At 37.7% G+C, this 27,296-nt stretch overlaps 1 protein-coding gene across 1 annotated transcript; it reads right to left on the reverse strand.

Moving 5' to 3' along the window:
* Positions 1-476: 476 nt before the first annotated feature.
* Positions 477-26,914, reverse strand: jph1a (junctophilin 1a). Its single transcript, XM_079447425.1, has 6 exons — positions 26,283-26,914; positions 23,942-24,704; positions 13,752-13,870; positions 3,538-4,208; positions 3,365-3,461; positions 477-2,797 (listed from the first exon to the last, which is right to left on the reverse strand). The coding sequence occupies exons 1-5, from the start codon at positions 26,659-26,661 to the stop codon at positions 3,381-3,383; spliced, it is 2,013 nt and encodes a 670-aa protein (XP_079303551.1). The 5' UTR covers positions 26,662-26,914; the 3' UTR covers positions 477-2,797; positions 3,365-3,380.
* Between the last annotated feature and the right edge of the window lie 382 nt (positions 26,915-27,296).

A 27,296-nucleotide genomic window follows, 5' to 3' on the forward strand; every position in this document is an offset into this window, starting at 1 on the left:
TGCAAAACTGAAACGCTAAAAGTATTTTAAATGGCTGGGGTATTCATAGCAACATACACTGTACTATAGTACAATATTCGACATAATAAAGCATGCATATAATAAATGCATGGCGGGTGCTGTTTTAGAGGGAAGCAATAGTGTGTTGGTAAGTTTCACAAATAATTTTGATAGTGTCTGCACTTTCCAAAAGTCACATTACACATTCTGAAAAACATTGTTTTATGTAATGCACTTTTGCAGTGATTGGATACATGCACAATTTGCATTGAGTAATTCACAGCAAAACATAAACATAACCAGAAAAGTTCATTATGATGACATTTAAACTTCTTTGATAAAGACACAGTTACATGCAGAGAGGTTTATGTGCTAAATACAGTTAAACACCTCATCTTTAGTACTGTACTTGGTAAACAGAAATGTTTTTGTAGCATAATATTAACAATAACAATAATTAAAATAAACACACAAAACCATGTAAAGAACATTTTATTGTACAGATAAATACCATACTATTTCAAATGACAGAAATATGTGGGGCTCTGTGGGCTCAAATGTACAAACCTTTTTGCATGGAAGGGTTTAAAAAATAATTCCTGCATTCTGCTGACCCTACACATTTCAAATGACACGTGTCTTAAGTTTGATGTGTGAGAAACAATGCTTGATATAAAGGATTCAAACTGCTTTTGACAAAATACACTTGTGCATTTCCATAGAAAAATATAATAGAATTCAATAGTGTAAAGGCTGTGTTCTGTAAAAATGCTTACAAATACAATAAACCTTTAATATATAAATGCTTTCTTGCTTCTGCAACATTTGTTTTAGAAAAATAATTCCTTGTCCTGCACTGTTAGCTTTCAGAAAATATAAAAAAGGGCCCATTGCGCTGCTAAGTATTTTTTGACGAATGCCCAATAAATCTACACTAAAATTTAAATAAAATATTTTCTTTGAGATTACTTAAATTCCCCTGCACAAATTCAACTTAATATTAACAGGCATTAATGCATTTCACCCCAGACCCCATGCAAACCAAAATTAAAAGCAATTGAGGGTGAGAAACTGAGTTTTCCAAAGCCCTTCCAAAGTACACTCACCAAACACTGGAAACAATATCTATAAATCTCTATATAATAAATAAATCTTCTTTAATTAAAGAGGGGAAATTCACATAAATATAAACAAATATAAGTAATTTCATTAGGACAAAAACACTTACAATATAGTGGCACATTTAAAACCAATTCCCAATGATTCCATCAGTCAGAATTTGCATATAACAGATTTAAGACAAAGACATCATCTCTAATGAGGCTTTTCTTTTTTCTGATTTCTTTTGAGGTAAACAGAAGCACTGTTAAAGACTTTTAAAGGCAGGATCCTACTTCCTCAAGCACCACCCCGACTGTGGCACTACCTGAATGCATTCAGTCTTTTGATATCCAAAGTATTCACGGTCACAAACATGCAAGCAAGCCCTTAGCCTTGTATTTTTTTCTTCAGTTACACATCAAAATTCTCACCTGCTCTCACATGTCATATATGACAATCGAAGCACAATAACTCTTCCACAACATGGCATGCACAATGGCATATTACATAAACACGACAAGAAGTCAATTCCCAGAATTCAATAAATAACACACTTCATAAGACTTTTTCAGTTTTGCCATGATCAGGGTGGGCAAGCGCACTGCATTGTGGGAAATCGCAAATCCAACACAATTTCATGGCAATTTGTAACTATTTACGAAGTGGCTAATTCGTATGATTTGTTTTCGCCCCAGTCATGTTAGGTTTGGGGTTCATTTGTACTTTTTTTAAATAATCAATTGTTTTTCACACAAAATTGCCATCTTGGGAAATAGTTAAATTTTCCCGTGAGATCAGGTTGGCACATGACAATTTCTTTTTTCATCTATTGAATGCCAGAATAAATGGGACAAAACTACAAAGCCACTGATTGGAGAAATATTACAATTTTGTAATTGTACAAAATAAATCATATTGCACATTATAAATAAATATCATATTTTTCCTCATCTAATATTTTGAACACTACCGTGATACCAAAAACTCACAAAAGAGTGGGACTCGTGAAAAGTATACTTTTGTTTGGTACATAACGCAAACAGGATTTTGGTTGATGTTCACAAACATAAAAGGAAAGGAAAAAGTATACAAAACAAACATGACCATTACAGTACGGTGAGCATCGACTTCCACCAAGAACGCAGTGGATGCTAGAATCGGGTAGATTGGGCAAGGGTGTGAGTCAGATGGGAGACGCTGGTGTACGCGTTTGGTTTCCTCTAGCCAAGAGCAGCAAGATCAGGAACTTGTGCCCTCCCACTGCAACAAAGTCCCCTGGACGCATTCCGCTGGCACTGCGAGTGCATTTCCCACTTACACGTCAGATGGTAAATGAGTAAGGCAGCTGTTCTTGTCTGTCTCATGCAAAAGTGCATCATCAAACATTTCCAGTAAAGTCTCTGCCAAAAACCACAGACCCGTGGAGTGGCTTCAGATATTAAGGCTTTCCATCAGCAGATATGATTTACGTTACAACGTTTTTTGTTTTCTTTTTTTAAGAGTGTTATTCTTCAATATATTTTTCCCTTTTTTAAGCTTTTTCAGAGCCACATGACACTTGACAAGGTCATTTTCAAGGATGATGCCGTGTGTTTCGAACTCCTTCAGCTCTCTCTGCCCTTCTGGAGATTCCTTGGTGCCATGTGGATTTCATAAAGGTCATTGACACAACTGTGTGGGTTGCCAGCCAGCATCACTAAAGTAAATGTAATACAGGGTTACGCTTTGACATATAAACAAGGATGGAAATGGTACAGAATCAGTGGGGACACAATAGTTGGGGACTAAAAAGTGCTTCACTATGCCATAGGATTGTGGTTCTCCAACGTTTTGAGCCTCCCGATCACGCCATTCACAACTCTAGAGCTTGATTTTACTAGTAATATGTATTATTGTTTTAAAATTCCTAATTATTAAAAAATATCTCAATGTATCTAGTTGTTTTAGATTAATTTTTTAATAACTAATTGTGATTATGGTGATAAATTGCCTTTGATAATCACAATTAAATGTCATCCAAATTGTCATATCGATTTTGTGTGCTTTCTTCATTAAATAATTGTCACAAATTGTAAATTATTTAAATGTAAATTGTCACTTGCAATATAACATGAATACATTTAGCATCTTTAAATATTTAATTCCTATTCATTTATTTAACTTAGAAAAGAATCCATTGAAAATGTGAACATTTTGTAAATAATTAATTCATTAATTTAATAATAATTCACAGTGAGGGATGCAAGATACAAATAAAACTCACCTGAGATAAAACTCTTTCATGTCAAGAAATGGACAAAAATGATGGCCAATCCAATATTCAAAAGCATCACCATGGCAACCACAATCGAGTTAGGACCCTGTGCAAAAAGAAAAACAGTGTGAGGAAATATTAAGTGTACGCTGTATGTTTATATATTAAGCACAACCACGTACGGTTTCCTCCTCTAATCCTCTATTGGCAATATCCATGCTGGCTTTCTTCATTTCTGCCAAACTCTTTGGTTTAATAGATTCTTGTTTCCTGATCTTGGGAGTGGGTGTGCTGACCAGTTTAGGTGGTGGTGGCATCCTGGCCAGGCTAGATTGTGTCATCTCCGGCTCCTCATCCTCTGGTTCCTCCGGTGGAGGGATCTTTACCATCGGTTTTACATAGTAACTATGATAAGCAGTGTGTAGCTGCCCATTACCTGTGTTGGCAATTTTGGGCTCAGGTGCCTTGGGGGGCTTTGGTGGGGGGACGTCCTGCAGTTTGATTGCTGGTACAGGAGGAGCAACGGTTACTTTGGTGATCTCTGCCACAATTGTAGCTCTCTCTTCTTTGCTTATCTTGCGAGCTACACTGCTACTGTCTTTGCTTATCTTTCGGGTTACGCCGCTGTTGTCTTTGCTTATCTTCCGTGTGATGCTGGAGTCGGCTGGTTGGATCTTTTGAGGGGAGGAAGGAGGCGAAGGGGTTTGGCTCCGGGCGGGAGATTGAGAGGGAGTTGTGCCGGGCCGATAGAAAGGGCTGCCGGAAGGTTTGTTCTCATCTTTTTCTTCCTTTGGTGGTTCCTCCTTAATCTCCTCCACCGGCTCACTGAATGTTTGCTTGATGTAGTCGAGACCTGTATAGAATGTTGAGTAAAGTTAGGGAAAGGCACAGGTCTACAAACCGATATAAAAAGACACAAAGTCATGAGGAGATCCAACGCTAATTGGTAAAAATATTTGTGAGGTGATGTGCTATCAATAAATAACATAACTACATATTTTACATACATATTGGATTTTTCTAAACATTTATAAGGCATTTAATAGTCTAAGACAACTTTCTCAGATAAAGAGAAATAAGGAAGTAAAACATATAATCTTGTAGTCAAACTTTCAGATCAGTAAACCTGTGAATCTGCGAATGACACAAACATGACTTTGCATAATACAGCTTACTGGGAAACAATTTAACCGCTGGTTTCATCATTCATTTGACATTTGCGGTATGCATGCTGGCCAACTTCAAAACGACAGAGGACATTCTTCATGTTGGGGGGATTAAAGTATCTTCTGGAAATTAGGTCTGGCTATAATGTGATAAGAGCTTCACGAAGCTTCTAAAATGTTTCGTACTGTCTGAACAAAACTTATGTTAGAAAATCCCAGCATTGTCTGTATGGTTTAGTGATCTGATGGGAGCATGGTAAGGTCACCCAAAGATTAATTTACAGCCCAACAGACAAGTCTGTCCTTTAAACATTTATAAAAAAAACACTGGTCTACTTATTTACCAAACTGAAGGTCTTAAATGTCATTATTTTAAGCATAAAAAAGAAACATCTATGAATTTACTATGATGATAAAACGTGTCATGTTACAAACCCTGGTGTAGAGTATTATTATCTCACCAACACCAAGAACTGTTAATCATGGAGCTGTGTTGGACATAATGCTCTAAGATTGCTTTTATCTCTCTTTAATCCTCAAGAATTAATCTGAGAGTGAAAAACCGCTACAAGAGTAAAACATAAGCAATTACAAAACAATACATAAAATTATGTTTAATAACTATTTATCAAAAAATACTATAAAATTAACAACACTTCACAAAAATGTTTTCTAAAAATAAATTAAAACATATTTAAAACAAGTAGATTCTGGGAATCTATTGAAAGAAATGCAATATATTATACATAACCATGTCCTCAGACGTGTATATAGACCTTACATAATGAAGCTTTATGTTTTTATTACCTTAGAATGAGCTATTTCTATCTACATACACCGCGGGTCCCCTTGCATGGAATTCACCATGTTGTTTGTACAGTAGCACTAAATGTTTCACATTTCTTTGTCAGCCTCTGTTTTGCTTCCACAGGGAGGAGGGAGTGGTTGGTTGCAGTTCGCAACCTCACCACAAGATGCCGCAAAAATTCATACACTGAACCGTTAAGAAAGCAACATTGTGTGAAATGCTATAAAGACTTTCAGTTTACTTTCAGTTTACTTTCAGTATATTTCACCATTTGTCAGTGAGGTAGGAAAACAACCCAAGATTCCAATGTAGATTTGCTTTAAGTGAATTTATCTTTTTTTATAGCTACTTGAACTATGTTTTACTGGAAAACAAAGTATTTATGTCTTCGAAAAACATTAGTTACCCAAGCAAAACTACAACAACAGTAGAAAAAGATGGCGATAGACCAAACTAAAGCAATGGTTATGGAATTATATAACCAGAATGTTTATCTGGACTGTCTGCTAAAATCCTTTGGAACGTTGCATCCTCGCCAACTTAAATTAGAGCAAGTGTCAATAATGAGAGGTATTCATTTGATAGTCAGGGCAACAGAAAGCTGTCGTCTCTAGAGGTTGTGTAATGCACGAATGAGTGATATAGCGCAAAAATGCCTTTGTGGTATAAATATATGAAATATATAAGTATCTCAAAAATGTGATCAGTTTACTTGCACAAAATTGTGTGAGCCAATACTACTATATTTTACAACATTGGCATATCATTTTTCTTATGGCATTAACCCAGCATAATTTATGTTTTTATCCTTAAATGTCTTAAAAAGTTGTTTTGACAATATTTTACTTTTTTTTAAATGAAGAAGATACTGATAAAAAAATTGTTATTGATATTATGAAAACCTACACGACTACTAATTGAATATCAAGATCCTCAGCCCTACTTGTTACCTTAAAAGAAGACATGATGAGGCTTCAAAATGTATAATGAGAACTGCCATGTTGTCGTGTGAAATTTAACTCCAAAAATAAGTGGTGGCAATAGAGCCTTACGGGCACAAGGCATTTGACAAAGATCCAGAGGCCGCTCTTATGACATGAGGAGGATTATGAAATCTTTTCACCCGCAAAACTCAATTACCCCTCACATAAAGCCGGTTGCTAATAAAGCTGTACCATTGTTTGCACTTGTAACAGAATTAAGAGATCCAAGAAGCAGTGTAAACAACCAATCTGGACATATAGATGAAATGTTTGCTATCACCCATAAGATTTTGTTCATTGTTTAATTAGTGAAGAATATTAATACGCCCAATAACCAAATGTAAAGCACTTCATAAAGTCATAGCAGTGGCGTCTTGTGTGTATTGAAGAGATATGACACAATATATTTCATAATGACTGATGGCATCTGATGGAATAATAATAATATATTACAGACCAGCTATTTAAAGTTGATCTGTGTATCTTTTCCTTTGTCTTAACCCTATAATCAACATAAAATGTGCTTTTAAAATACATGTTCCTGCTAAATGCACGTTCTTCACAGAGCAATTGAGAGAAAGAGAATCGCGACCATGGAAGATCAAAATTTTCACTTGTCACATGATTTCCCGGAGCCTTCAGATAATTCCAGGAAGTTATGTTTTCTCTTTAAATGCTTTATTTCTTTCTTTTTTTTATTCAATAATTTCTTTGAATGGGTTAAAAGTCCATACCAATCGGCCTGTTTTGCTGCAGCTCCATGCGTTACTAGTAACTTCCGGGAACTATTGACATGCTCAATGAACAGTCATTGCTGTGAAAAAACTGTTCCACCGGAGTCGACCAACTCTCAATGGGTCTGGTTATTCCAAAAGAAATTTTTTTTGTAACCTTTTATTAAAAATAGCTCCACATCCGAAATGACTTTTCATTTGATTTCATTTCATTCACATTCTCATCTAAAGTCATAGTGTTCAATGCTTCCAACCATCTGGCATAATTCCGCTAAGTAACACCTTTTTTTGACAACTTAATTCACGATAATCATATTTCCCTTAGCTATACTTAATATTTTGTTTGCTTAGAAATATAATGCTCGCTTTATGGGAACATAAGCTAGCATAACTTTCTGTTTACTGTCTATTTACAACCAAACCTTAAATGTAAAGCAAGACTTTTCTTGTATTACTTTCCATATACAAACCAACTTCCTATCAAACTTAATAAATTCCAGAACCTAAGCCATCCAGTTTGCATTGACATGTCATATGACAGAGAGAGGGAGAGAGAGAGAGAGAGAGAGAGAGAGGGAGAGAGAGAGTGATATTGTTGAGGGTTGCGGTTCATGGGGTCAGGGTAGAACCTGGCCTCTGTGCACCTTGCATTGAGAAGGTGTGTTGTGATGGAGTGATTTAGAGTGACGTGGGTTGAGGAGGTGCAGTCAGGGTTCAAACATCTAACTGAAGGAATGGACAGCTGCGGTCATAGCCGCTCCTGACCATTCCAACAAACCCTCCGTTAGCTCCCCGTAAAGGACACGCTCGCTCCAAATATAGCGCAATTAACGTCACGCTATAAACCTCAATGGGTGGCTCATTTCAGATGGGGCCCGAAGAAAAGCACAGGGACAGAGCAGAGCATTTTCCTGATGTGTTACAAAGGCATACTTAACCTCTGCTCTAATCTGCTACAAGCCAGAAGTGTCAATCACGAGTCCTAGTGGTCTTCTGGGTGCCATGTTTGAGAGCTGCCAGGAGAACCAGGCAAAGCTGGGGATCGGGCTGATCAGGATACATCATTTTTAAAAGACACATGAGATTGGAGTGGGTTTGCTTACACTAGGAAAAAATATATCACTAAATGACAACTTCTTACAATAAACAATGTTGGTTTGGTATGAAAGAAAATGACCTGTTTCAAATACCACATCAAAAGGCAGGATAGGTGATTCTTTTCAGAAACATTTTATGCTAATTGTCTCTTTACATCCTAATAACAATCAGGTATCAGAAGCGGTATAAATATATTTATATATACAGCAATGGAAAAAATTGGGTTTAGGTAAAATTATTATTTTTGTTTCATTCTGTGAACTAATACAAATATTTCTTCCAAAATATTGTTTCTATTTGCATTTATTTGCAGAAAATAGAATATTGAGAAACGCTTGAAATAACAGAAGTTTTTTCAGACCTACTGCTTCCATTTCAGTCCAAATGCAATGGTAGGATGTCCTTCTTGTCCGTCAAACTATGTATTTGGATACCGCTGCAAACCTTTGCTCGTGCATGCAATTGTCCTTTATCATCATATTTAAAGTCCCGGTGAAATAAAAAATGACAATGCCTATTTTTTCATGAAATATTGCAGCTTTTATTGTAAATAGTTGATCAATGTGGGTCATTCTCTTTTTTAAATTTGTGTGCCCTCATAATCGTTAGTTAAAATCAGAAAATGCACATCCTTCCTGTAATGACTATCCATCTTAAATGACGCATGTTAGACGGTTTGTGCGGTGGGCATCCGTTAACTCCCCCCTTTCAACTGTCAGTCTGCTGTCATTTCCATTTAGAATGCAATGGCGTTTTTTAAAAATCAAATCAAATCGCAGTGATTGGTGAAAGCCGTGCCTGTCATGATTCTGCAGCATCATGTCATGTTTCTCTTGGTTTAGTGGCAGGATCATGACAGAACCTCATGTTGTGTGTGGAGAGAGGCATTTATGGCCCTTATGGCCTTCAATACTCTCTCTCCAGTCTCGACTCTGTTCCTGCCCTCTGGTCTCCTCGTTATTGCTAGTCATTGGTTTCATGCCCAACACCTGTTCCTTCTTATTTGATCCCTCATGTAATGCCCTTGTGTCTTCTGTCTTGTGCTGGTTCATTGTGGTTGGATGGTGAGTTCCTATGTCTAGTCTAGTCTATTTCATTGTGTAGTTCTTGTAGTGAAGTGTAGTGTAGTTTTAGTCTTGTTTAAGTGTTATAAGTCTTCGTACTGTCTTTTCATGTTTTTGTATCCATCCCTGTTTTGTTATGTTAGGTTTTTGTATTGCTATTTATTGTTAAATGTCTTATGTTAACCCCTTACCCGCTGTCTGCACTTGGGCCCTATGTCCGTGTCTCACCACCCCGTTCATGACACATGCCCACAATTTTCTGTTTCTCTTGGAAATGCGCCAAAATAAGGAAGTAAAAACGATCGCAACTTCCGGTTCACGGGGACTTTTAGTGTTTTGGAGGAGGCATGGCTTTAGAGAGCACTTTGAAGGGAAGGTGGGATCTTATGCTCGATGCTAGCCTGCTATATTGTTAGCCTGAAAACCACTTACTCTTCCGTTGAACAAACAATTACTTCAGTGAACCACAAATTTGAACAGGATAGATACATTAAAATAAAAGATCCATAAATAAATTTACAAACAGGAATGCTAACAGAATGCAACCACGGCTGATCAGCATTTGTAGTAGGAAGGTCATAAAAGCTTATCAGCCTCAATAAACACATGGCGTTTCTGGGACCCGTTTCAGAAAGCAGGGTAAGTGCAAACTCAGTGTAAGTTAACCCCAGAAAACGGGATACAGTTTCAGAACGCGAGGTATATCAAAGCCGCGACAGTGGGGTAAGTCAAGCCAGTTTCAGAAATCGAGGTATCTTATACTTAGAGTGAGTAACCATAGTAACCTACTCTGTGAACCTAAACTGGTCGGGAGCAGGTTTTATTCCACTAACCCGAGGTTTGTTACAATCTCCGCCCCCTTTTAGAAGCGCGAGCGGTGTTGAAATTGCCTTCGCCGTTTGTTTTTTCATTAGTTTTCCTTAATCGCACAAGTTCATAACACACATTAAAATGGCATGTCCGTTTATTCAGGAACCCGTAGATGAGGAAGCTGCATTCATTCAGAGAGAGTTACATTTACGTTGGGAGAGAATATATATATACCATATATGGTGAAGCCCGTTTGGATGTTTTATCATATCCGGAGGATTCTTTATTTGAGCGATACAGTTTTTCTGTACAGTACATTAAATATATCCACACTCTGCTTCATCCTTACATCACAAACCTCACTCGCGAACGCGCTCTTATATCTGAGCAGATTATTTTTATGGTCACGTTTCTTTGCTAACGGAAGCTTTCTATATATCACCGGGGATGCAGAACACGTTAGCAAGGCAACTGTACGTAGAGCAGTAAGAAAAGTGTGCATCGCTCTCAAGCACTTTTTATACACTTTTGTTAAGTTTCCTGTGAGAGCCATCAAAGAGGAGGTTCATGGGATTGCAGGTGAATAGTGAATGTCTTTCTGAATTAGGCTGATCAAATAAATGTGGTCTTGCTGACACCTCTGGAAGTAGATAATAATTCAAATACCCTTTAGGATTTCCCAATGTGATTGGGTGCACATGTAACTGGTCCCTCTCGCACCGCTCTGCGCGGGCTTCGAACCGTCGTCGGTCAGAATGAGAGACGGGCGCTATAACAGGAACCTAAAGACCGCAGTCCCTATTGCGTCTGTCGCTAGAGCGTCTCTGTTGGTCGGGGAGTGAGGCTTACACACTGCACAGCTCTTCACTAGCTGGCCTCCGTTACACAGCTGGAGCAGGGGCAAGCATGGCCAGTTTTCTGTCTTCTATAGCCAGGTTCTCATATACTCAAAACTTTCAAGGCCAGTTTATTAAATATATCAAACATTTCCCAGTCAGGCATTCTACAAGCAAGAGCATTTAAACTCACCGGACTGAACGATGTTTTTAGAAATGTAATTGCAGCTGCTGCCATGTTCTTTTTATTGCAGAAGGATTGCACCTACATGACAAAAATCGTAGGTATATATAAACATATATATAGATATGTATATATCTATATATATATATAGTGCCTCCAATTCGACTGGCGAGAAATAAACGGAGCGCTTTTTGTCACGTGGCGTTGCCATGGTGAATCGTGTTATCTTCGCTCAATTGATGATGGCTTTTTAAAGCCGTGATGAACGCACGTAACCTCGGGTGAATTTACTCAGAGTGGATTGAACTCATTGAAACCAGCTGTTCTGAAACAGAAAACTCAGAGTAGCGGTTATCTGAGTAAATCAACTCAGAGTTCACATTTTAACTCCGGGTTGCTTGAACCTCTTTATTGAAAGGGGTCCCTGTTCTCAACAAGTGTGTTAGGCATGAAAACTGGTTTCATATATCACAGGCTCATTAACAAATTATATCCTTCACTGGATTAAACAGAATTTCCAGTAATGCTGCCTTCAAAATAAACAGAACGTATTGTTTTAAATGACCCTGCCTTTGAAAATCAATTTTAAGGTGTGGTTAACTGTTTTCTGCATAAAATCATCAGAGAACATTTATTAACAAAATGAAATCCACAAAAATACTATATTTTGGAATTTCTGAGGTCCACTTTTACCTTACATCTTTTTTTTGTGAATCTTTATGGCTAAGGGAGCGTCATATAATGCATCAAAAGCCATCAAAGGACAAAGTCTTACGTTACAAATTCTTACAAAACCGGTTTTGATTCCCTAGTGAATAAACTGGAATTATGTATTGTGCTTAAACACAATCTGGTATTAGATTTCACAAACAATAGATCACAGTTTAATGATGGGGTGGTAGATCAAGTCACTAAGAGAATGAAATAAATGGTACATCAAAAAGGACCTCATCATAACACAGGGGCAGATCTGAGCAATATATACAGTATACACATGAAAAGATGCTGTAATTCCCCTGAAACATACGATAATATCTCCCTGTCAGGTACCTGTGAAATCGGATTCATTTGCAGTCACATCCTGTCTAATCCTGTCGCTCTCTCTTTTCTAGAATGTGAAATCCAGTTATAGATCAGCAGAAGGTTATGTACCAGACCCCTGTGAGTTTGACCTTTCTCCCCTGACCTCCCTCTGTTCGGTTGGCAGGAGTTTTGTGGCGGTTTGGGTGGGGCTTGCTTCTGAAAACTGAGAAGTGTTTCTGGGACCCTTTCCATAAGAAGTGACCAGTACAATAAAGCTGTAACTTGACATGCCCACTTCTTATCTGAATGCACTTACTGATAGCCGATGTGCTGTGTGCACGGCACACTTGACAAGCCTAACATTTTTTTTCCAGAGTACATTCTCTCTTTGATATGGCACTCAAACATTTTTGGACTCCTGTCTGAAATGATTTCAAAGAAACTGTATAAACCATTAAGGAACTGTCGATGATTATATGACGGGTGACGCTGCTAGTGAGCTAAAGGAAATGATATTTAAATGTAATGCTTAAACAGGACATATCAAGAAAGCCAGTATATTTCACACTAGTTTTAAATATATTACGCAGACAAATATTTAGATCACAAAGCTTTCAGTCATTCTAGATCAATTATGAAACATGTGAACAAAAACATTTGAACAAAAATGGTTTAATCAGAAATGACTACAGTATTTACGTCACAGTCATAAACACATTAACATATAATGTATGGCTGTGCGGTATTGAAGAAAAATGTGATGTATGATACGTTGCTAAATTATGCGATACACAATACAATGATTCTGTAAATCCAACTCAAACTGTATCAAGACATTTAAAAACTGAATTTTACAACCAACATACATGTTTCACATTTTTTCTAATTATTGATCATCTTCCACACATCAGGCACAGTCGCTCTGCTATCTGCATCAATTTGAATATTTGATAAATAACTTGTGGCGTTTTTTTAAAATGTAGTTATTGCAAACGATTGCGATATGTATATTGCGGTATGCACAAGATTTTTTATGTTTTGATAATTTCGATATATTGTACAGCCGCAATATGATGCCCATATTTTATCATGAGACACTCAAGAAACAAATGAGACTAGTTAAAAGTTATCCATGTGGTGCCATATTTGAATTGAAGCTTCAAATGTGTTTCACCAAATGAGCTTAAACTATTCTCACACACCTATCAGTTCCATTCAGCAGACATTTACTAAGCAATAAGAGACATTTATTAAAGAAACAGTTCACCCAAAAATATGATTATAATATATATATTATAATATAATATTAATATATTATAATTCTGTCATAGTAGGAAACAATTTAATGGCCCCAGAACTGTTTGCTTTCCCAAATTCTTCAAAATACCCCATTTTTGTATTCAACAAGAAAATATTTATACTATTTTTTTCTACTATGGTAGTTAATAAGGTCCCAGAACTGAAAATTGCTAACATTTTCCCAAATATCTTTCTTTATGTTCCACAGAACAAAAACATTTATACAGGTTTGGAAGAACTCAAGGGTGAGTAAATGGTGACATAATTTAAATTTTAAGGTGAACTATCCCTTTAAATTCTGGTGTAATCTGGAGACTTTCATCTACTGGGTCTTTGACATCTGATATTTCAGTCTTATTTTGAGTGAGTTTGTGTATTTGTTGTACAGTACCTGGTTGATAGAAGCTGGGAGATAATTCTCGGGCCACGGCTCTGGCTAAGTCCGATTCTTGACAGGCTGCAAGTGCGGCATGGTCTGCTGATTCACTCTTGGTTCTGGCGTGGGCTGTCCTACACATGCAAATACACAGTATAAAAGTTAACATTACAGTATTCTATAACATCAAATCAAAAGTTATTTTGGACAATGTGTAAAAACTGAATTTCATTGTATTAAACACCATACCAAATAGCAACTTCTAACAAGTAATTGGAGACTCAAAAATAACTTCAAAGCCATTTGTGTCTTTTAACCAGCTGGTCTCATGGTCATTTTCAGTGGAGGTATGAGGTCAGGTGACCTCAAGTCCACACAAGATCTGAGCACAGATGTTGTCCATCACATTAACTAAAGACTTATCTTGATCTTTCTTAAAAGTAAAAAGTTGCTTTGATATTTGCGCAAATACATCTAATATAATAGTTAATGTAAATGTAGTGAGTTTATTACATTTACATACATGTTGTTTACAGGTTTTCCTCATATACTGCATGTGTGTGTGAGTGTGTAGCTATGCATTTATTTGAATGAGTGTTTCGCTGAATGCTCATGTTTGGGTCACTGACACGAGGATGCATTAACTTGTGTATTGATGTGACCTGCCTTAATCTGAGTATAGGGAGGGAGGGAACCATGTGTGTTTGCGCAAGAGTGCTTGTATGCATATGTGTTTGTGCATTTGTGTGTGTAGGATTCCACCCCCTGTAAAGCACTAAAGAAGCATGCTGGCCCCCCTGTTTTGTCAAATCTAAATCCTGCTCTTACAAATAGAGGACAAAGCACAAAATCCGGTCAGAGGGTGGAGACCACAACATCACTTTCTCACTCAGCAAACAACATGCACAAGTAATGTAGCTGGTTTAATATGCATTACAATAACATCTCCTGCGCAATCTTATATGAAGAGTCAGCCTATGACTAAACCGTTTATAGGACGATTTGTAAACACGCCGGAGCTATAACCATCGCTCTGTGTTTGACTACTACACAGAAACAAATCCTTGTGATTTCAATATGTGACTAGCATACCTTAGTTATAGTTTTGTCTGGGAAGAATATGATGAGAGCTGTTCATATTGATATCTATAGCGCTAGCATGCCTGGTTGTTACTAAAAAAGATTTTTTTGAAGAATGTTGTTAACAGCCCCCCATTCACTTGCAAGTGAAGTGAATGGGGGCCCGTGCTGTTCTGATACCGACATTTTTCATACAGGTATAAAATGACAAGATGGCGTGTAAATGATGACAGAATTGCCATTTTGAAGTTGAACTACTCCTTTAATCTACTTTAGATGATCTGATCTATCACTGTTTAATCCATTTAATTATAGAGATTTGTCGTTTCTAGTTGTTTTTATAACGATTGACAAAGTAAAAAGTTACTAACAAATAAAAAATAAACAAATAAATACAGTTTGATGATGGGTTTGGTCGGATGGCTTTAATGAAGCATGCATCATGCTGCAACACAAGCTTATGGACGGAAATCAAGAGATGACCTGCATCCCAAATCCCTTCATAACCCCCGACACGCTGTTTTCATCTCTTCTCAGTACGGACAGATTGGGCCTGTGCAGCTTTAAGCATTAGGCATTAGTTGTTTTTCCTTAGTTTCAAGGCTATTGCTATAACTATTACGCAACCCAGCATCAAATGTACAAAATAAATGCTCTAAACCACAGAGGATTAATGCAACCTAGTACTTTGGGAAAACAGCCAGTAAAAATGAGTCCAAAGTAAAGTCAAAAGATCTCTGTTTCTTCTTGTGATCATGATGGATTGAGATCTTAATAGCATATTTACACCTTTACTGGACAAAGTAGAGGACTTTTTAATCATTAAGCATGATCTCAAAATATTTAAAATGCAAGGGGCCAGATGCTGTAGGATAGTCTGGCCCCTAGTTAAAAAATAGTTTAGCATTGGGGGACAAAGTGGTGCATTCTGCCGAGACCCAGATTTGGACACATGTGAATATTCCTGACAGTCGCATAATAACGATCATTGTCTTGGTCTCATGCAGACAGTGTGAAGTATGTGAGGGAAGTGATGAAATGTCATGGAGCCCCAGACGACTCACTTTGCCATTTTGGGAGTTATGGGAGCAAGTTGTAGAGATTCCTGGATAAGAGTGTACATATAACAACCATTTGTAAGGCTTATAAGCATGTTAAAACGCAAAGTACGTAAATTTGTCAAATACATTTTTTTATATTTACAGTAAAACCACAATATGCCATACATACTGTCACTTGAGATCACTTATACATTTTTATTATATAGAGAAAAAAAAGATTTATTACATAAAAAGTGTTAATAAATGTATTATCAAGGAATTTTTTTATTTTTTATTTTGAACTTTCTGTTTAGATTTATGTTACGTTATAGTATTTGGCTATTTTCAAAACATGTGGAATCTGTAGTAAAAAAATATTAATTATTATTGCAATAAACAAATGTATTATATTATAAATTAGAAAATATATTCTCCATTTCTTCCAAATGCTTCAGTTTCTGTGTATACTTACAATAACACCCCTGGATATTTAAAACCAAGATATGCATCTCTGCACCCCTCTAATTTTATGGAGCACTTGAATTTCATCCCCTCAACTCGACCTCCTTTCAGGCCACGGCCGGCACAGGCGAGTGTCTATCTGTCCTCAGGATTGGATGGTCTCCCTCAGGCCATCGGCATAGTTTAAGAGATGACATACAGTATATTACTGAAACCAGCTTTTGTACTTTTTTAAAAGAGGTATCGTTAAGATGATGATATATGTATATATATATATATGATTCCACCAAGTTCACAAAAATGCACTAGTCATAAAAGTAATACAATCCTGTCAGCCATTGTAAGCATGTGTGATATATCTACTTAGGCCTACATTTTACAGGCTAGAAAGGAGCTACAAACAATACAAACAGAACAAGTAGAACCGAAACGCACAAAAATTAATATGATAAAACTAGACACACATAGACATCATAAAATACTCCAAGATGCATATAGAGCATTGTCTTTGTAATGGAATATTCATTAATACACTATGGTAAATCATCATACTTGTCACTCAATGTCAACATGGGAACTGAGGCCTACGTTTTCTGTTATAGGCAAGTTTATGCATAGGTCAGTGATCTGTTTACCATGTACATATGCCCGTTTAAGTTTAAGGAGGTAACATCTTTCCAGTGTCCATCACCAAATCGTAGACAGATGGTTGATTGGAGCGAATAGTCAAAATCAGCTTTGATTTAATGAAAAATACCCAATGAATGGACATTTCTGCTTGGATTAGCTTCTTAATCTCTTTTTGACATACTTTGAGTGCAGGTTGCCGGCATTTTAAGTACACTATGATCTGCCAACAGTCAACTCTATATACGGTTTCATCTTAACAACATAAACAACTGTTACTGCGCATGCTCCCTTTTGTGACCCCAAATAAACTTCCAGTACACAAACAATACGCTAGTTGCACAACATGGCGCCAATGATCTTTTCGGACGCCAGAGTCGGCAGAGTAATTTCCGGTTGTAAAACACTGTATGGAAAAATGAAGATTTTTGGGCGGCAAATATGGGTGTTTTTTAGATAAAAAGAAGAGAGGAATAAGCGATATGAGAGATCCCCTTTACATTGCTGAGCACTTTGTTAAGCCAAAACAAATCGATAGTGTTATACGACCGGAAATTAATCTGCAGTGGCATCTTGTGCAACTAGCCCATAGAGTGCATATCGATTATTTCTGATAACAAATAAAAGAAACCGAGGAGAACCGTTACTTGGCTAAACTTGTCTCTCCGATATTTTCAATTTAGACTCCGATAACACGCTCAATCGCTAGATATTAATGTACCATAAGGTTTGTTTAAATGCCACCGAACTACAGGACCCATTCAACAAAGTGGTTTATTATTAGACACTAGCCAAACACAAACCGGAAATCAACTGGGGGTCAGGTGCGCACACGTCCAACGAACCGGTCTATATAACCTTTCCTGCATCAAAAATGGCACCCATGTTACATCATTCATAGCAAATCTCAACTACTGTAGAAATAGCGTTCTCAATGCTTCATAGAGATTCATACAATGTGTGACTTCATAGCCGTGTTGTGTTTAGATGACACAACAAACTGAAATATTTTGGGGTAATATTGAAGAAAGCCATTGCATTTTATTGGTTTGCATCATGTCAATGAGATCTGCATCCTATGCTTCATCCTGTGATCAGCGTAGTGTAATCGCATTGCCCTCGCTTTCAAATTTTTGCTCTTTATTTAATAAAACAAATAAATAAACAAACAGGAAGTAGAAGCGAACCATCTGCCTGGCTCGCAGTAACACTTCTATTGCAGAAAAGCTGTGCATGGCTAATAGGATGACTTGATGCGATCACCATGGCAACTCTACAGCACTCTGGCAGGTGCTTCAACACATCATCTGTCCCTGTGTTAACAAATAGCAAGACCATTTACAAATCAGGCAGAAAAAACACCAAGCTCATGATCACAAATACTTACTTGACACACATGCACAAATGCAAACACATATCTGAGCCAGACATTTCACATTGCCCAGGGTAGCGAATGGCTTGTGAGCTTCTACACACTCGCTCACGGTTGTTGTACTTGATGTCTCTTATACAATGTTCCTAACACCCTGTTAGAGAAAAGGTCAGACTGCCTGGCAACACAACACATCGAGCTCCATTTTAATTAGGGCTGGACCATTTCCTGCTCTTCCAAACCCATTCCTCACTTTCCATTCCATTCAGTCAATACACACAGGTGAAGTGGGCGCGTCTTCCACTTCGCCGGCTTAATTCATGAGCCAACAAATCCATACGGCCCTTTCATTACAATCCAGGTTAAAGGGGAACATTAGACAGTTTATAAACTAATTCGTATATCATGCTGGTCTCTTATGTAATAGAAAAGCTTTGTTTTATTAATCCAAGTTCACTCCATGGAGACAAAAAGGACAATATACTGTCTATACTGTACATCTACAGTAAATGTACTTTTATAACATTAAAGGTCCAGTGTGTCATTTTTGGGATGATCTATTGATAGAAATGCAATATAATATGACTTCAGAGGTGTAAAAAGAGCTTACACAATGAAGCGTTTTATTATTATTACTTTAGAATCTAGAGCTATTTCTATCGACACACACCGTGGGTACCCACAAATGTAATTCGCCATGTTCTGTCAGCCGTCGTAGTGTTTCCAAAAGAAGGGGTGGAGTGAGCGGTTGGTTGCAATTCGCAACCTTGCTGCTAAATATTACTGAGTGGACCTTTAAGTCACCATTCACTTTCAGTACTGTATATGAAATACAACTGAAAAAAGCCATACAGTTTTAGAACGACATGAGATTTAGTAAATGATGACAGAACTTAAATTAAGCATGCTAATTCCAAGACACATCAATTAAAAACATGATGGCTGTAGTCTTTTTATGTGTTGCTCATATTAAGCTCTAGTCAGGGGACCATAGAAGAGTTCGACATCAGCACGTTTTATTTTAGTGGTCAGGGTGTGCTTGAGGGTACGGTGGCTCTCACGTGGGTCCCGCGTTGAGCTTGATGTAGAGAGGCTACTCACTCATAACCTGTCAGCATGAACAAATCCCTCACTGCAGATCAGCCACTGTGAAAAACAAAGCCATCGGATTGGGCGACTCAAGTGACGAACGGGCCTCTTGAACCAATCAAAGTTTGATCTTTTCTGTACATCTCTTCTTTCTTTTGTTTTCATAGCATTATCTGTTGAGAATGACATATATTGTTTTGCAAATTATAAACTATTTAAGGAAACGAGTCCAATAGAATAAAACATTAAAACGTTAAGGCCTTTAAAAAAATGTTTAGTATGAAAGTATATATTTTAAATATTTAGAAATGATTCATAATTTATATACAATTATTTTTGTTTATTTATTTTTCATTTATATTTAATCATAATAATTGTCTCATTGTATGAGTGTGTTTACATCTGTGTGCATGTGAGTAGAGAACAAAGGCAGTTGAAGTCATCGTTGCCATTGATGATCAACATTTGTGAACTCGATTGGCATGCAGGGCAGATGACAGGCAGGCAGTGATGGGCTACTGTATCAACTGCTGCTGGCTTATGTATTTCTGTCCAGAGCTGATAAGTTGACTCCATCCTCGCCTTATTTGGTCAGTTAAAGGTCTGTGCTGCTGACACAACAGTGCATGAGAGAGAGAGAAACTAGGTGCACATGGAAGGGTTGTATGTTCAAATAATCGCCAACCTATCCAGGGATACAACTGCAATTACGTTATTGAAAGGGAAGGGGGGATCATTAAAGGAACAGTTCACCCAAAAATGAAAGTTCTGTCATCATTTACTCAACCTCATGTTGTTCCAAATCTGAAGAACACAGAGAAAGATATTTGGAAGAAAGCTTATAAACTAACAGTTCATGGCCGCCATTGACCATAGTAGGAACGTTTTGATCTATACATTTCTGTTCGGTTGAATACAAAATAAGATATTTTGAAGAATGTTGGATAGCAAAAAGTTCTGGGGCACCATTGTCATTTTTCCTACTTTGAAAGGATAAGTAACTGATGACAGAAAATTGGTATATTTGGGTGAACTATCCCTTTAATATATGTGCCTTACTGTCACATTCCATTCTAAATAAAAATAAAGAAATTAGGGATTTTTTGTTTTAGGAAAATGAATTAAGAATAACAAAAAAATATATTAGGACTTTTTTTAAAGAAATGTGTACATCATAGACAAACACATATTTATCATTTCATAATTTCCATTACTATAATCCAAAAGAAATTAAAAAAGCAAACTTCAATATGCGAATATTGTTTGGTCATATGCGTTATCATAAGTGTAAATAGTACACAAATGAAACTGTCCTATGTGTCATATTGTGTGACAAAACAAATGGTAATAATATCTATATTTATAATATATTTTATTGTTTTAATATACAAATAATAATTTATTAATAATTATTATGTCATATTATAAATTTTATATTTGTAATAGAAAATGGCATAAGAGCGATTCAGCCTTCATTTTTAGTTTTTTTTCTACATTTATGTCACACCATACACTATAGGACAAATGGCGGGTTTATTTGTAAACTACCAAAATGCATCTGTTCATTAGTATGTGTTACAAGCTTGACTAAACACAATTTTGTTTACCTTGGATAACCCAAAGTGCACACCCAAGTGAATCGCCAACACCCCTTCTCATGGTTTCTTATCCTGACGCCACCCTGACATCAAATCTACCACAATTCTATTCACAAAGAACTCCATGCTAGTTAATCTTTACTGCTAACACCTCAAATAGTGAATTCTGTCGACCACAGCAAAGGCCGTGTCCCTGAGGAAAAGTACGAGTACAGAAACGATATAAATATAAATCTTTAAAGCAATGCTAGCCAGCCAAGAGCGCAAACAAGCTCAGCTCGGCTGAAACCGAATGTATGTTGTAATGCATAGTAAAAATGGCTTAACATTTATTTTACAGCACTTGTAATGACCCTGGTGTATAAATCCTTTAACCCCCGAGCCACTGCTTACGGGAGGGGGTGTAACTTCAGAAGATAAGCCACAAATTAGTGATGGTCGGTTTGCGAAAGAATCGTTCTTTTAAACCGGTTCTTTTCAGTGATCTGCTCGATCTGGTTAACCAAATCGAACTGAATCGCTCTAAACAGTTTGCATCTACACTAGGCACTTAATCACAAATGACTTGCTTTCTGGAGTGTCTGACACTCCCTCTGACTCGAAATAAGTTTATTTAATAACAAATAAATCGGTTTGGATTATGCATGTGTTTTATAGTTTCTGTAAAACGCTGATAAGGATTTATTTATTCACTTTATGTCTTTAAATATGTGTTTATGTGAATACGTTGTTTTTCTGTGTCTTTGGTGTCTTATAAATTGCCCATAAATGTTTTAGACACGTAAAATTGCAATGAATGTTAGTGTCGTTACAAAAGATGCATTCTTTCTAAAAGCAAATGCTCACCCAGACTTGCCTGAAACGCCTTGTGTAACCACACCCCCACAAATCTGCTTCAGTTCGTGGTGTGACTTTCAAGTAAGGTGGGCATACCTGTCAGTACAATTGCTTTGGAACCTGATGCTCCAAATATGCTAAGAGGCATTACATTTTCGTCACACGCTTGCAGAACCATCTTTTGAACCGGTTCATTGAAAAAAACTGTCCGATAGACCCGGTTCACAGAAAAGAACCGGACTTCCCATCACTAGGACAAATGCCAGATACATTACTCTTCACAAGCCACCCAGTACATGCACAAACACTTTGCTCTGAGTTTTATCATTTCTTTAAGCACCATAGAATATACAGGGAAACTGTCAGTGATCTGAATTTGGCTCTCAATCTTGCTGAAATGACCAGGCGTTGTTTTGAATGGTCCCTAGCCACTAGCCATAGTTAGCATACTATGACCCCATTGAACACTGGGAACACGAGGCCTGCCTTTATTCTGCATCAAGTTCTTTATATTCATGATCACTAATATGACATCAGAACTTTGGGGTCACAAAGCACACAAGCATTTACAGTACATGTATGGGCACGTGCATTATGATGCATGCATCTGTAGATCAGTTGGTCAAGGTTTGTGTAAGCAGCGCAAAGGTCATTCATTCGATTCCCAAGTAACACATCTCCATGTTTATAAATAGTATAGTAGTACCTTCAATGCAATGAGTTACACTGAATAAATGTACATTTACACACATACCAACACCCACCCGTCCACTCAGTGGTCTCTATCTCTTTAAATCAATAGCTGAAAAAAAGTGTAATGCTCTCATCTATAGATGATTTCATCAGACGCACGTGCCTTATTTATTTTAATATTTACATTTAGTAATTTAGCAGACGCTTTTATCCAAAGTACAGTGGCAGAGAGTCTGTTTTTAGCAGATTTTCTGTAAAATGAATGAAAACTACTCAACAGTTACAGATTCTTTGCAGAGGTCTTATGGAAGTTACGTTTGGGCCACGTAACATATGTTTATGTTGTTGCCGCTGAAACACAATTGTAATACATATTCAGCCCATAGTAAAGGTGAGGTAACAATTGCAATTGGAATTTCTGTGTTCACAATCCTGCTTTATCCACCAGAGATCTTGCCCGAATTAATGTCCCATAAATAATTTTAGATAAAACACATCTGCTAAATACACTTCACCTAAAGTCATGGCTAAATTAACCTGGATATGATCTATTACAATGGAATTTAAAATATGCACAACTTCACAAAAAGATCCACAGATTTCTGCAGGATTTCAATGCTTGTCAATCCTAAACTTTATCCCATCACATGCCCTTTTCATTTGTTTTGCTTATTTTGGCAATATTTTGTGGTAATCACAACTCTTAACACCATTTACAACATTACAGTCTATTCTGCAAAACCTATCTGAAAGATGACGCCTAAATAGAAATGTTCTAGTCAGACAAGGAAGGAACATGACCGTGTGTGTTCCCCAAGACCTGTTCAGGATGCTAAGAATTTGTGTGCCTTGAATAAATGGTTTACCCAGTACAGCCATTAATACGTCTGTCTAGTGTAGCTTTTGGCAAAAGAACAAACATCATAATAGTCTCTATGAGATCCATGATCCCACGACTTCTCTCTGTGCATCTGAGCTATGGACAAATAATAGAAACCAATCCTCCTAAAAGGTTGCACAACTAATGAACTCTGCAATAGACTCCAAACACTTAAGAAGATGAATCGAATGACACCTAAAACACAGATCTTGGTGTGTGAAACTACAAATCTAAAAATAGGGAAAGACATATGGTTAATGAATTACTGTATGTCTGAATTGTTTCGCCTGATGCAGCCATATGCCTGAACCATGCAGACATTACAATTTAATAATCTTGTGAATGTTGTGAATGTCTTGAAGAAACCTGGTACATTTGGAAATTACAAATGAAATACTCAAATGGATTTTACAATTGGTTGACATGATGTTGGTTCAGTCCACATTAGACAAAAAAAAAACATTTTAACTGTAAGTGACACTAAACAATATTTTAAACCAAAGTTTATCAAGAAGAAGGTGCCCTACCTTGAAACTGCTATTTCCACTTTAGTCCTGCCGATAGCTGCCGCCCTTCGTGCGCCCTCGACAGCTCTGTCCACTTTTTCTTTCGTTTTGTGGTTCTTAAGAGGAATAAGTTGCTTTCTTATCCCGCGCACCAATACATTATTTTTATACTTCCCCTCCTCTTTGGTTCCATCTGGGAATATAGTGCATCCATATCCCTGCCTCTTGTTGTTCAACCATTCCCCTTCATACTTCAACCCGTTGGATCGCTCACTGACCCCAAAACCATTGCGTTTGTCATTCTTCCATTCGCCCATGTAGGACTCAGTGGTGGTGGCATCCACGTGGTCCTCCATGGGCGTGTACTCATCGGGCATCTCTCCATCTCCATAGCTGATGGTGGAGTTGGCATCGCTGGTGCTGATGCGGCTCATGGTGGCGTCGCTACGGGCAGAGCTTCGTTTGCTAGAGATGGAGGTCTTGGAGTCAGATTTACGGAGCTGACGGAGGCTACCGAACAGGGACCCGCGACGGAACAGACCCTTCTTCTTGCCTGTGACGACTTCGGTATCGCTGTGAAAGTTCAGCACGAAACCACCACGGCTGCCAACCGGAGTGTCCGGTACAGCATCCTGCAGAACGGTGCCGTTGCTCTGCACACTTCTTAAGGAGGCCAGGGAGGTGCGAAGAGGAGAGCGGATAATTGTTGCCATACCGTAAGGCACACTGTTGCGCACACCATAGCCGTGCCTCATGCCCCCCATCCACTGGCCTTGATAGGTGCCTGAAAAAGAAAAAAAACATTGAACTGCTATACATTAAATTAATAAACAGCACACAGTTGATGTGTGTTGATGATGTTTCGTACTATGCTGTTTGTTGGTCTATGGTAGGCATTACCAATACATTTTCATGATAATTCTTTATCATTGCATTGAAGTCTTCTATCATCGTATACACTATTATCATGTTGTTGTATTACATGTTCTTTGTTGTTTTGTCAACAGCAATTGATATTAGAAAAATAATGTTTCTTTGGTTGCTGAACATGAAGTATTCTACTTTCTAATGTGTAAGCTACTGTGATAAATTGCCCACAGTAACAATATTGTGCAAATGTATTAACATTTGAATGGTATTACTGAATCTAGTTTAAAGCATAGTATATTTTTTCCCCTAAAATAGTAATGATAAATAATAAAAAATGAATGGCAGATATACTGATAGGCTTAATACACTTTCTGTTAACTTGTCATTGTTTCTAATTTTATAATTATAATCTGAATAGCCACCACAGTATGTCAATGTGGGTGTGGATGGTGGAGCTGAAAAAGTGAGACTGGGACCTGACATGTCCCCACTACACAACAAAATTGCAGCTGAGCTATTAGTTATTAGAATATTAAGATTATATTAAATCTACCTCTTTTATTTCTTTTTTATTTAGCCTAGTTGTGCAAGCACTGTCGAGATGCAGCAGAAGTGCCATAAGAACTGGTTCTCCTGTACCTCTATCTCTCTCGCTGTGTGTGTGTGTGTGTGTGTGTGTGTGTGTGTTTGGTGTACGTGTACGATATGAAATGTATTGCTTATAGTTAAAAATTTTCATGTACAGCTGCGTTGTAACAATGACAATTTGAAAAAGCGCTAAATAAATAAAAGTTGAATTGAGTCCCTTACATGTATACAGACACACCCCGATAAATTATGAAATAATTAACATACTAGCATTTGATAAAAATAAAATGAATCACAATGATAAATTATAACGTGCTTATAAATGATACATTCTGTCAGTTTTCATTATAAAAGCGTAAATAATTCCTTAAGATAAACAATAAGTGATGGTTAAATTCAGATTTAAAATGAAAGGCTGATATGATTTTTGTTCTAATCAATTCTAATGGCCGTTGAATTCTTTTTAACCTCTCCGCAGATAGATGTTAGCACCTCACAGAGAATAACTCAAATCCAGAACCGAGATCTGACATCTAAATGTTTAAGAATGTGCAGTGCCACTATGACTTGTCAAGTGATGCATGGAAGATTTGCTTTAGGATTACATTGCTCAACAATGTCAGCAAGATCAGACTTTATAACTACAAAGACATTTGACAGAGATCACTAAATCAATGCGGACCTGTGGGAAATCTATTGTGGCTCCAAGATGCAAAATGTAGGTAGACGTTGGATCACATTGCAGTGCCTTTACACACAGAGTTTATTAGACAATCTTATTAGACACCTCTTATCATGAGCATCATTTCAATGTATTTTAAAACATGAGTACTATTAAGACCCACTGGCAATGGCTTGTGACCTGACAATTTGGTCCACACATACATTTGTAAACAACACTTACCACCATCCCCATAGGTTTCGACCCCATACCCGTCCTGCAGTCCATTACTCCACGTCCCATCGTATCTGGCAGGTGTATTGGTGCTTTGCCGAACCCCATATCGACCCTTGAACCCGTGACTCCACTCCCCACGATACACCCATTTCCCCTTGGTCTCAACACCCAGCCCGTGCCGTTTGCCCTGCGACCAGTAGCCCTGGTACATATTCCCGCTGGGCCAGGTGTAAACCCCGACTATCTCAAACCCGTGGGACCAGGACCCCGAGTACTCGCCCTGACCCTTGGGTCCCGTGCAGATGCCGTGTCCGTGGGCTTTCCCGTCCTCCCACCCGCCGCAATAAGAGCCACCATCGTCGAAGTCGAACCGTCCGCCCGTCATTCAGAATGGGATGTAAATAAAAACAGTCGTAACGTTGCCGTGCGCTTCTTTTCTTTCTCGTTCATTAAACCCGGAGTTCGGCAGCAACGATGGAAACACGGTGAAATACTCGCAACGGGGATGTTGATGGGTGTTTTTGGTTGGGCTGTGAGAGTATGAATGAGGAGGCAGGCTTAGAGCATCATTCCCGGAGCCGCACACGCCGAAACAGCCGCTGCGTTGCACCGACTCCCTCCGATCGCAGGCGCTGCGCAGAGCTGACACAGCGGCGCAGCTTTGAGAGACGCTGCCAATTCTCTTGCGTCATTGAATGACTCCGCCCACCCCAACTCAGCGCGCTGTATCATGGCAGGTTGTCGAAAATCTGCGTATTTAGCTCTAATAAAGGCTTCATGCGTAGAAGTATATTTGACATTTCCGTCTACAAATACCTATTTTTTAACAAACGTTGATACTTGATGATCATGTATGTACTGGCTACAGTAAATCTACAGTTACATAACGTTACGTAGTATTTTCCGTTTTACAAGGTATAAAAGATTAATTACAATTTAATGAAAAATGTCTGCAAAATCACATCTTCAATTTGAGTCTATAATATAGGCAAATACAGGTCATAAGCAATAAATGATGAA

The sequence above is a fragment of the Barbatula barbatula genome, assembly GCF_947034865.1.
Source record: "Barbatula barbatula genome assembly, chromosome: 23".
Lineage (NCBI taxonomy): Eukaryota > Metazoa > Chordata > Actinopteri > Cypriniformes > Nemacheilidae > Barbatula > Barbatula barbatula.